Source organism: Galeopterus variegatus, unplaced genomic scaffold, assembly GCF_000696425.1.
Source record: "Galeopterus variegatus unplaced genomic scaffold, G_variegatus-3.0.2 Scaffold711, whole genome shotgun sequence".
Classification (NCBI taxonomy): domain Eukaryota; kingdom Metazoa; phylum Chordata; class Mammalia; order Dermoptera; family Cynocephalidae; genus Galeopterus; species Galeopterus variegatus.
Genome location: NW_007726822.1, coordinates 601,034 through 611,816, shown reverse-complemented (window position 1 = coordinate 611,816; position 10,783 = coordinate 601,034). Strand labels below are relative to the sequence as shown.

Here is a 10,783-nt window from a genome sequence, read left to right as displayed (position 1 = left end):
CCCGCCCCCCGGCCCCGGGAGCAGGAGCTCTCCGTCACTCCGCCCATCCCGGCCGGCCGCACTTGTGCGCGCAGGTCTTTGCAAAGGGCATCTGTCTCTGCGGCGGCGTGCGGGGCAAGTGGGAGTCCCCTACTGGGCGGTCCTGGGGCCCCCAAAACTGTGCAGTGCCCCGTCCCACCCCCTCCGCAGTGGGGGGGAGGGTCCAGCGGAACCCACGGCCCGGGCTTTCTCCCCTGGCAAAACCAAGTGAAGCCAGCTGCCCTGGCCCCGTGGCCTGACCGCACCCTGTCTGTCTCTCCCTCCCATGCGCCCTTGGGCCTTCTGAGCCCAGCCGTGTGAGAGAGGCGGGCACAAAGGCTTGGAGGGGCTGGATTCAGCCCCAGCCGTTGCAGCCCAAAGATTCGTGCGTGGGGTGGCACAGCCTGTCCTGCACCTGCCTCCTCCAGGTCTGGTACAAGCTGTGCCCTCTGCCTGGAATCCTCTCCTTTGCTTTCTCCACTCGTTTCTAATGGCTGTAGAAAAACGGCCCCCATTCCCCTGCCGTGTGCCCCCCTGGGCCTCCTTCTCAGCGATAAGAGTGCCTGGGTACTGGGCATACATGGATGAGACCTGGCTCCTTCCCGGGGCCACCAGGCCCCTCAGGAAACAGACACACACAACACTCGCCACCCCCCCCACCTCCGCTAGGGTCCGTCCAATGTAAGGATGGCCATGTAGACTTAGGGGTTGCTGGAGGGCCCTCTAGCCCACAAAGAGGAGAGGGAAGGACATTCTCAACAGTGGGCAGGGGCACAGGGGGGAGTGCCTGGCAAGGGGGTTGGACCTGCTAGAAGGGGCTGAAATGGGCAGGTGCACGGGGCAGAGCCCAGGGCGTCCTGTCCTGCTGCAGAGGAGCCTCGGGCCCCAGCTGTGCTCAGTCTTGTCCGGGCCCCTCCCCCTCTGTGGCTCCTGTTGCAGGAAGCGGCGCCTGGGCAGCAGTCCCCACACTGGAGGAGTGGTGGTGGCGGCTGGCAGGGGCTGCAGCCAGGAATGTGTGTCCAGGAATGCTGCTGCTCCTCCTGCCCAGGGCGGGGTGGGGGGTGTTGGGGGTACAGGACCGGGACGGGGGGAGTCCTTGGCTGTTTGCAGGGCAGAGTCTAGTGGCTTCTGCCTCCCCTCAACTGGGTCTTATGGGGTCTTCCCTGGTCCCCTCCCTGGTAGCTTACCACTTGCGCCGAAGGCCCCTGCCAGGGGAGGGAGCCCGTGGGTGATGAGGTCATCCCTGTCTGTGGCTGCCCAGAGCCCTGGCCAAGGAATCCGATGGGGGAGGCTCCGGGGTTGGCATCACTTCAGTGGAAAATGTGAAGGTGCAGCTCTGGCGCCTCCGTGGTGGGGGGCAGTGTGGGCTGCCATGCCACGTCAGAGCCCAGGGCCAGGGGAAGGGCACGTGTTGGGGTTGGTTGACGCAGGGTGCTGGAGTCCCTTCACTCTGCAGCTGTGCCTCCTGGGTGGCTTGAAGGGAGGAATTGGCATAGAGGGGTCAGGTGCTGATGTGGTGGCTGTGGCTGTAGGACATCCGGAACACGGTGGGCAACGTGCCCCTGGAGTGGTACGATGATTTCCCCCATGTGGGCTATGACCTGGATGGCAGGCGCATCTATAAGCCTCTGCGCACCCGGGATGAGCTGGACCAGTTTCTGGACAAGATGGATGACCCCGACTACTGGTGAGCATCCCATGGGGGTGGGATGTCAGGGGCGGGGCTGGTAGAGGAGGGGGCAGAGCTTGGCCTGACTGGCAGCCCCCTAGGCGCACTGTGCAGGACCAAATGACAGGGCGTGATCTGCGGCTGACTGATGAACAGGTGGCCCTGGTGCGGCGGCTGCAGAGGGGCCAGTTTGGGGACGTGGGCTTCGACCCATATGAGGTAGGTAGTACTGGCTGACCCTGGTGGTCTGAAGGCTCTGGTGGGGCCCTGGCACAGCTTGGCCCATACACCCGTGCCTGTCCCCCCAGCCAGCTGTGGACTTCTTCAGTGGAGATGTCATGATCCACCCAGTGACCAACCGCCCAGCCACCAAGCGCAGCTTCATCCCATCCCTGGTGGAGAAGGAGAAGGTGGGAACAACCCCGCCGCCAGGGCACGGGCACAGAGCTGCCTGCCTGTGCTGACCCGGGGCTGTCTGCAGGTCTCTCGCATGGTGCACGCCATCAAGATGGGCTGGATCCAGCCCCGCCGGCCCCGAGACCCCACCCCCAGCTTCTACGACCTGTGGGCCCAGGAGGACCCCAGTGCTGTGCCAGGGCGCCACAAGCTGCACGTGCCTGCTCCCAAGTTGGCCTTGCCTGGCCATGCTGAGTCCTACAACCCGCCTCCTGAGTACCTGCCCAGCAAGGAGGAGGTGGGCCCATGCTGGGGTCAGGGTCTGGGCCCCAGCCCCTGTGGTCCCCACTCACCCCCCATCTCCACAGCGCCTGGCGTGGGAGCAGCAGGAGCCGGGTGAGAGGAAACTCAGCTTCCTGCCGCGGCAGTTCCGGAGCCTGCGTGCTGTTCCTGCGTACAGCCGCTTCATCCAGGAGCGCTTTGAGCGCTGTCTCGATCTGTATCTGTGCCCACGGCAGCGCAAGATGAGGGTATGTGGGGGGGGGAGGTGGCAAGTCAGGGGTGGGAGGGGCATAGGGCAGGGGGCAAGGGTGACTAGGTACTCTCCTGCCTCAGGTGAACGTGGACCCCGAAGACCTAATCCCTAAACTGCCCCGGCCAAGGGACCTGCAGCCCTTCCCCACATGCCAGGCCCTGGTAAGTTGGGGGCAGAGGGGGGGAGCATGCACCCCTGGGGGTCTGTCTCCTCACTGTTCTCCTCTGTAGGTCTACAAGGGCCACAGTGACCTGATCCGCTGCCTCAGTGTCTCCCCAGGGGGCCAGTGGCTGGCTTCAGGTGGGCCCGAGGTGGGGGGTGACCCTGAGCTGGGGGCCAGGTGGGAGGGCCAGGTGCTTGAGGGCCTTTCTTGCTGCATCCAGGCTCAGACGATGGATCGCTGCGGTTCTGGGAGGTGGCCACTGCCCGCTGCATGAAGACTGTGCCTGTGGGGGGCGTGGTGCGGAGCATTGCCTGGAACCCCAGCCCCACCCTCTGCCTGGTGGCTGCGGCTGTGTGAGTGTGGGCTTAGGAAGCAAGGGCGTCGAGGTGGGCTGGGGTGGGGGTGGCACTGTGCTGAGGGGCTGCGTCTGGCCTTGGCCCACAGGGAGGACTCGGTGCTGCTGCTGAACCCAGCCCTGGGGGACCGGCTGGTGGTGGGCAGCACAGACCAGATGCTGAGCGCCTTTACCCTGCCGGAGGAGCCCACTCTGCAGCCTGCCCGCTGGCTGGAGGCCTCGGAAGAAGAGCACCAGGGGGGCCTGCGGCTGCGCATCTGCCACAGCAAGGTGCGTGTGGGGGATGTGGGGAGACCCGGGGGTAGCCTGGTTCAATCAGCCAGCCTTCCTTTCCTGCAGCCAGTGATGCAGGTGACCTGGCATGGGCGTGGGGACTACTTGGCCGTAGTGCTGGCCACTCCGGGTCACAGCCAGGTGCAGATCCACCAGCTGAGTCGACGCCGCAGTCAGAGCCCCTTCCGCCGCAGCCATGGACAGGTGCAGCGTGTGGCCTTCCACCCCACCAGGCCCTTCCTGCTTGTGGCCTCCCAGCGCAGTGTCCGCCTTTACCATCTCCTGCGCCAGGAGCTCACCAAGAAGCTGATGCCAAACTGCAAGTGGGTGTCCAGCCTAGCCGTGCACCCTGCAGGTGAGGGCGGGGAGTGTGCCCCGTAGGGGAGGGTGTGGGGGGGACATGCACCCCCTGAGAGGTGAGAACATCCTTGTCACTGTCTCTGGCCCCCTAGGTGACAATGTCATCTGTGGCAGCTATGACAGCAAGTTAGTGTGGTTTGACCTGGACCTCTCCACCAAGCCGTACAAAGTGCTGAGGTGAGGTGGGGGTGTGGGTGTGGCCAGCAGGGCCCCCTGCAGCCCAGATCCTGCTGTAAACCCAGCGCTTTTCCAGGCACCACAAGAAGGCCCTGCGGGCTGTGGCCTTCCACCCCCGATATCCACTCTTTGCATCTGGCTCTGATGACGGCAGTGTCATTGTCTGCCACGGCATGGTGTACAAGTGAGTGCTGGCTCTCTCTCTCGGTCCCTCCAGGGGGACTCCGTCGACAGTATCCTGAGCCCCTCCTCTCCCCACAGTGACCTGCTGCAGAACCCACTGCTGGTACCCGTCAAGGTGTTGAAGGGACACACGCTGACCCGGGACCTGGGTGTGCTGGACGTGACCTTCCACCCCACGCAGCCCTGGGTCTTCTCTTCAGGGGCGGACGGCAGCATCCGCCTCTTCACCTAGGCTGCCCTGCCCTGCTCCCACTCCAGGGAGGCATGTGCAATAGAGGCCTTTCTTCCGCTGCCTGTGCTCTTTGCCTTCTTTAATTAGGGTTCCTGATGGGCTGCCCCCCAGCCAGGGCACCCTTCTGGCCCAGAAGGAAATGACAAGCCACTGCATCCTGTCACCCGCTGAGCAGGCAGTTTTATTGGAGAATATGTGGGGGCACAGTGATCCGCCCCCATCCCATCGGGCCTCCAGCACCTTCCTCATGGAGGGCGGTGGTTTGATCCCAGGCCGTGGGTCCTCAGGAGAGCCTGTCCCTGGGCAGGCTCAGACCTGGGTGGGTATTGCTTGTAGGGGGTCACTGGTCGGAGCCTTAGGCAAATTTTGCCAGGCGGCCCAAAGTCTCGGCAGCCTTCATCCGCACCGCAGGGGCTGGATCCTTCAGCAGGAGCTGGAGCGCTGGGGGACAGGAACTTCGTTGCTGGGGGGGCTGTGGGGTGCTGCCGCTTCCCCGCTGCCATGCCTGGGGGGGCTGTGACCTCTCAGGCACACCTAAGCGCCTGTGCGTGGGGCCGCCCACAGCCTTCCTAACAGAAAGGCCTCTGCTGGGAGGGCTCCAGAGCCAAAAGAAAGATAGTTTTTCCTTTTTTAGTGTTTTTTAAGCTCTTTTGGAACAGTTAAGAAGTTTCCGTGAATTACTAGAGACGATGAGGTCACCAGTGACAGGGGAAAAAATCCTGGAATCCAGGAAAATCACTTAGTCCTCGCGGGTGCCCCCAGGGTCAGTGGGGCCCCAGAGCGCCCAGCAAACCAGGGGCAGGGCATGCATGGACTGGGTGGGGCCCGCGCTCACCTGCAAGGAGCTGCTCCAGGTCCACCTGCGGCCTGTGCGCAGACTCAGCGTGCAGCAGCAGGAACCCTGCAGCATGGTGGGGAGTCAGGTGGGGCCAGGGGAGGGGGATGCGGGCAGGCGGGGGCGGCCCTCACCGGTGAACATGGCGGCGGCTATGCGGATGTCTTCCCAGCTGCTCTTGAAGTAGAACAGGTTGGTGCTCACCAGGCGGCCCAGCAGCTCAGGGAAGTGGTGCATCTGTGGGGACACACAGGTCAGCCCAGGCCAGGCTGGGACCCACCTACCTGTTCCGTGCCTCACCAGGTGCCTGCAGGTGGCATTGAGGAACTCTCCGAAGTGCAGGCCCCTGCCCTCCTGCAGGTGCTTCTGGAAGGTGGCTGCCAGCTCCTCACACTCCAGATTGGGGCCGCACATGCGCAGGGCAAACCTACAGGCCTGCAGGGCAAACCGCTGAGACCCTGTGGCCCTGGGCCACCCTGTGACCCACCCCACCCCCCACTGCTACTCACGCTGGCCACAGGTGCCTGAGGGTCCTGCAGGTGCAGCAGCAGGGGCGCCAGCCCGCCCACCACCTGCTCTAGGAAGACGTCCTCACAGTCCCTGTGACAGGCCTTGTTGAGGTGCCCAAAGAGGCGCACAGATGCTGTCCGGAACTCCATCTTCTCCTGGAGGACGGGTTGTGAAACGTGCCTGTGCCACCCGCCTTACCCCCTCGCCTCAGATGGTGCCCCTGCCTGACATAGGCCAGGAGGGGCCAGACACCTGGTGGTAGGGATAGAAAAGCTGAAGGGGGGGGGGTGCCAGGCCCAGGACAGCAGTGTGTCCTGCAGGCCCAAGGTCACATGAGGAGCTGCCCCTAGAAAGGGCCCATCTGCCAACTGTGGGGAGAGTGGACCAGGTGGAGGAGCAAGGTGGGGAGAGTAGGAGTCTGCCCTAGGCCTGGTGGGGCCTTCAGCCAGCATCCTGGCGAGGGTGAAGAGTGTTGGAGCCTCTGGGTGCCCTGCCGCCCAGCCCCAGCCTACGCTGTCAAAGAAGGGCCGGATGCGGATGGCAACATGCAGCAGCACCGAGCGCAGGTCCCAGGGCTCCACCAGGTCCAGCAGCCGTGCCAGGCCCGCCATGGCCTCCAGGGCCACCGGGCTGTGTGGAGCATCCCCGTCGTCCAGCCCGCTGATCAAGACTGTCAGGAGCTGGGGGCCATGGGCTCGTACCTGGGGACCCAAGTGCTGCAGTTAGCTTGTGTCCCAGAGTCACCCTGCCTCCCACCCCACAGGTTCACCCCTTCCCCAAGTTGCTGCAGGCGGGGCCACCCATGTGCTTGTCCCCACTGCCCACACCATCTGCCTTGGCCTCCACTCTGACTACGCTGTCCCACTGGTGGGGTCCCAGAGGGGCTGGCCGGACCAGCCCACCTCGTCAGGGGAGCCAGAGGCGACATTGGCCAGACCGCGGAGCACCAGTCGCCGTACGCTAGTGCAGGAGTCCTTCTGCTGGGCTGTCAGGTTGTCCAGCAGCAGCTCCAGGAGCATCAGGTCATTGACCACGTTGCTGTTGAGTAGCTGGAGGCACAGGCACTAAGACCACCTGCCCTGCTAACCCCAAGGCGCCTGCCCCACCCCTTCCAGCCCGGGCCCAGAGCACAGGGCACTGTGGCAGACAAGAGGAGCCTCTGCGGTGGCCTGTAGGCAGAGGGCCCACCGCCCTGAGCCATCCACCACCATGGCCTTGGGCAGCTTTCTGCATCGCCGCCATGAGAACCAAGGCAATTGCCATCAAGTGAGCCTTGGGGGGCTGGCTGCTGGCCCACCCCCATCCAAGGGCTTAGCCCTGCTGCAACCAGCTCGAGTCATCCCTCGCTGGCACTGCCGGTGTGTCACCAAGTGGGGACTGAGGACCCCACCCTACTCGTCGTCACATCCAGCCTCTTCCCACAGGGGTCCTACCTCAGCCAGGAAAGCAGTGGAGGTGACCCTCTGGATCTCATACACACTGGCCTGCATGCGCATGAGTTCCTTCACCACTGTGGGGAGCCGGGGGCCTGCAGACTTGGCCATGGCACTGGGGAAGGGGCCACGGGGGGAGCAGAGGCTGCAGCTACTTGCCCTGGATACTCCACAGAGCCCTGCCCAGGCACTTCCTAAGCCCTGAGGCACTGTCGCCTCCCAGAACACAAGGTCAGAACCCAAGGCAACCCGCTCCTCCAGTCCACCCCCACCCCACCTTCCAGGCCCTCAAGACGCAGCTCCCCCTAGCTCACCTAGCTGGGCCTAAGCTGCTGCTCCAGCAGCTTCTCACTCGGGTCCCACACGCCCGACAGTGCAGCCTCCTCCCACGTGCCTCTGGGAGTCCCCAGAGTCCCTGGATAGGACATGGCCCCAGCTGGAGCTGTGCATGGATGGCCTACTCACCTGGCCAGTAGGATGACCCCCTCCTCGTGCTCTGCGGAGGTCTTGAGCAGCTCCCAGCCTCCCTCCTGCTCCATGCGCTGCACCACGTCCTCACTGCCGCCTCGGAGCAGCAGGGCCTTCAGGGTTTCTACGGCAGCGCTGAGGGATGGGATGGGATAGAATGGAATGGGACAGACTCAGCTGGCAAGGGCCTACCTGCCCAAGGTGGGGCACCCATGCTGTTGCACCTCCTCCCACCTGGGCGGAAGGACCCAGGAAGCCGCTTGCAGGTCTGTGCCCCAGATGCAGACACACACAGGCAACGTACCCCACGCTGCCCAGCCCTGCTCGAGCCGTCCATCAGGGAGCAGGCTCCAGGCCACCTGCTGGGAGGCCCTCAGATGGCCCTTGGGACCCATGAGGGGCCCAGGATAGAGACCCAGCTGCTGGCCTGGAGGTGAGCTTGCCAGGCCCCACCAGCCACCAGCTCTGAGGGACACGGGGCCTTCCTGGGCCCCTGGGGCTACAGCCACAGCAAGAACATGTCTGGCCTCCTGATGCTCCTCCTGAGCAGCCTTGCCTGCCATGCACAGGGCCCAGACCCCAGGGGCCACCTCCACAGCCCCCACAGCTGGGCCTGCACCTGCCTTCAGAAGCCTGGGCTCTCACTTCTGTATAGCCATGGCCACCCCTGGGAGACAGGCAGGGGCAGCAGCCAGACTCCTGTCCCACTCCCTGTTGCACAAGGCTGCCAGGCAGGTAAGCCATGGCAGCCGTGTGGAGGTGTCCAGTTGGCCATCGCTGGACAGCAGGTGGCCTGGGAGCATTGTGGAGGCTGCAGGGTGGGCAGCTGTACCCTGCCACGTCTGCTTCAGCTGGCTCCCTCTTCTCCAGACTCCCCAAGGCTGCACCAGGTGACTCCCTTGCCCTCTGGTCCCCCTGGCAGGCGGCAGCCCAAGGCTGAGGCAGTGACAGGAAATGAGCCTGGCTCTGCAGCCTCCCCAGGGCCTGGCTGGAAGGCAGGTCTGCCCCTCTCCTCAGATAAGCCCGTCGTGGCCTCAGGCAACACACTCAGGGATCTGTCCCTGAACGGGCACCAGCGATGGCATCCTGGCAAGAGCCTTGCATCACAGTTCTCAGCCCTGCCATGCTGCCCTCCCCAGCATCAGGCCCCACGCTGGCCTGTGGACGTGTGTCCGTGAAGCACTGTCCCAGGAGCTCCTGGCCCCAAGGTGGACACCCCTGGGGCAGTGCACTGAGCCTTTGTGAAGTGATACTGGCCATGGTGACGCATGTCCACTGGGCCAGTCCCCACTGGCCAGGCATCAGGTCAACAAGCCCTCTTCCCACAACAGTCTCTGTGGACACGTGGTGGCAGCTGTGCTGCTTGGCTGCAATGTGCTAGGGGCTGAGGAAGTGGCAAGCCCAGGGACTCAGGCATAGCAGGGGCTAGAGGGTCAGCGCACGCCAGGCCCAGGAGTCGGGGGCAACCCTGGGGACAGGCCTTGCTGGCCACACAGTGTGTGCAATGCTCATGCGGGTAGGGTGAGTGAAGGGGACTTGGTGGGCACAGGGGTACATGACAGGCATATTTGGGACCTGGGGACTTCCGAACAGTCGGGCACAGAAGACCGGGGATGCAGGAGGGGCCAGCCTTGTACTGGGCCCAGAGCTGACCTCTCAGGAACAGGACCTGAGAGCTGGACGAGGGACTGCGGGAGGTGAGGGCTGGGGTCTTGGCAGCCCAAGACAGATGCTAGGTGCTCCCCCAGCCTGGCTGCATCCCCACAGATGTCACCTGGCATGCTGCTATTGGACAGTAGCTGGGCCAGCTCCTAGTGCAGCTCTCAATGAGTGTCCACAGGCCCCGCCCTCTCTGGAGCTCCATCCCCAGGGAGGAAATGCTAGAAGGCAGCTCTCAGTGTTCCAGGAGCTCCTGATTCCAGCGGAGGGCCAGGGCTTTGAGCTCAGGTGGCATGGATACAAGGGGGTTCCTGTCCCTGGACACAGGGCAGCCTGTACTGACCACAGGCACAGAGTACCACACCAGCCCCTGTGGTCTCTAGGCAGAGGATGCCCTCAGCATGTGGAGGGCCGGGCAGGGGCTGGACCAAGGACTGCAGGGCCACTGCTGGTTCCGGCTGGACTGTATGGCCCAGGCAGGGCCTGCTAGAGCTCAGCTCCGCCTGCCAGCTCCACACCCTGCTCTGGCCTCAAGGCGCCATCTGGACCCAGGGCTCCACTTGGCTACAACAAGCCTGAAGGAAGTGCATGTCTGGTCAATTCGGACGAGGGCACGTCCCTTGCCTGCTGCCCAGAATGTTAAAGGACGTGGCGTCAGGTAGCAAGGGCCCACTCGCTGGTTCATGGTCTATGCGCCAGGCTCTGCAAATGTCCCAGCCCAGGGCAGTCCAGGGCCTCCACGGGTGGAGGTTGGGGGGAGTGCCTCGTTTTCCACTTGGTCTGCGAGGAGCTGGGCAGGCCCGGGCTCTCAGCCTCTGCTAGCAAGTTTACAAGCCGGCCCTGAGGCTCAGCAGCCTGAGGGTGGGGGTGGGGGCGGGGGGTTAACGGAGGCTGTCCCCCATGTGTCCCTGGTTATGCTGCACATCTGTACCTAGAGGACTGGACAGTGCAGAGGCAGAGTGGGCAGGGATGCGGGGCCTGGTAGCCATGGGCTCACTGTCCCCGGGGGCAGGTGGTACTGTCAGGCCTGCTAGGGAGACAGCTTTCTCTGCTTGTGCTGTGGCCCCAGGTGGCTGTATGGAACCCTTTGGTGCCACCATGCCAGCCTAGGAATGGTCCCCGAGACTAAGATTGGAAGGCAGGAGACAGACACCCAGGCTGCTGAGATTCAGGACAGCCCAGCCCAGCTTCTACACCCACTGACCTCAGTAAGCAGCTCCTCTGTTCCCTTCTCCTGCTCTAGAACCCAGGGCTAACTTAGCAGAAACCACAAAACCCCAGATCCCAATGATAGTCAAGGGGGAAGGGGTAGGGAGGCCCAGAGCGCCTCTGCGGCTGCAACTGTGACTGTGGCTGCACTGGCTATAAGGACATGCCAGGCTGCTCTGTCCCTGGGACAGTCTCAGGGTTGAAGCCAGCCATTCTGTGGTCAGTCCAGCTGCACCCCCAAAGACCCCACAGTGCCACCTTCTGGGAGAAGGCGCCACCCTGGTTCCACCTGGGCACCCCACAGAGCC

The 10,783-nt window shown here is 64.1% G+C and overlaps 2 protein-coding genes across 2 annotated transcripts in view; one reads left to right on the top strand and one right to left on the bottom strand.

Moving 5' to 3' along the window:
* The window catches only part of BOP1 (block of proliferation 1), a 23,109-nt gene extending 18,686 nt beyond the window's left edge, over nucleotides 1-4,423 (top strand). Inside the window, exons 3-15 of the mRNA XM_008571685.1 lie at nucleotides 1,551-1,705; nucleotides 1,789-1,906; nucleotides 1,996-2,097; nucleotides 2,169-2,381; nucleotides 2,452-2,613; nucleotides 2,699-2,779; nucleotides 2,849-2,918; nucleotides 3,002-3,134; nucleotides 3,226-3,406; nucleotides 3,476-3,764; nucleotides 3,862-3,946; nucleotides 4,023-4,130; nucleotides 4,208-4,423. Of these exons, the coding sequence (XP_008569907.1) occupies nucleotides 1,551-1,705; nucleotides 1,789-1,906; nucleotides 1,996-2,097; nucleotides 2,169-2,381; nucleotides 2,452-2,613; nucleotides 2,699-2,779; nucleotides 2,849-2,918; nucleotides 3,002-3,134; nucleotides 3,226-3,406; nucleotides 3,476-3,764; nucleotides 3,862-3,946; nucleotides 4,023-4,130; nucleotides 4,208-4,361 (1,851 nt within the window). The 3' untranslated portion in view covers nucleotides 4,362-4,423. The remainder of the gene's footprint in view (nucleotides 1-1,550; nucleotides 1,706-1,788; nucleotides 1,907-1,995; nucleotides 2,098-2,168; nucleotides 2,382-2,451; nucleotides 2,614-2,698; nucleotides 2,780-2,848; nucleotides 2,919-3,001; nucleotides 3,135-3,225; nucleotides 3,407-3,475; nucleotides 3,765-3,861; nucleotides 3,947-4,022; nucleotides 4,131-4,207) is intronic.
* Nucleotides 4,424-4,512: 89 nt separating this feature from the next.
* The window catches only part of MROH1 (maestro heat-like repeat family member 1), a 77,201-nt gene continuing 70,930 nt past the window's right edge, over nucleotides 4,513-10,783 (bottom strand). Inside the window, exons 32-40 of the mRNA XM_008571709.1 lie at nucleotides 7,605-7,742; nucleotides 7,140-7,254; nucleotides 6,609-6,755; nucleotides 6,219-6,407; nucleotides 5,706-5,861; nucleotides 5,497-5,631; nucleotides 5,331-5,433; nucleotides 5,197-5,262; nucleotides 4,513-4,802 (exon numbers count right to left, since the gene is read on the bottom strand). Of these exons, the coding sequence (XP_008569931.1) occupies nucleotides 4,717-4,802; nucleotides 5,197-5,262; nucleotides 5,331-5,433; nucleotides 5,497-5,631; nucleotides 5,706-5,861; nucleotides 6,219-6,407; nucleotides 6,609-6,755; nucleotides 7,140-7,254; nucleotides 7,605-7,742 (1,135 nt within the window). The 3' untranslated portion in view covers nucleotides 4,513-4,716. The remainder of the gene's footprint in view (nucleotides 4,803-5,196; nucleotides 5,263-5,330; nucleotides 5,434-5,496; nucleotides 5,632-5,705; nucleotides 5,862-6,218; nucleotides 6,408-6,608; nucleotides 6,756-7,139; nucleotides 7,255-7,604; nucleotides 7,743-10,783) is intronic.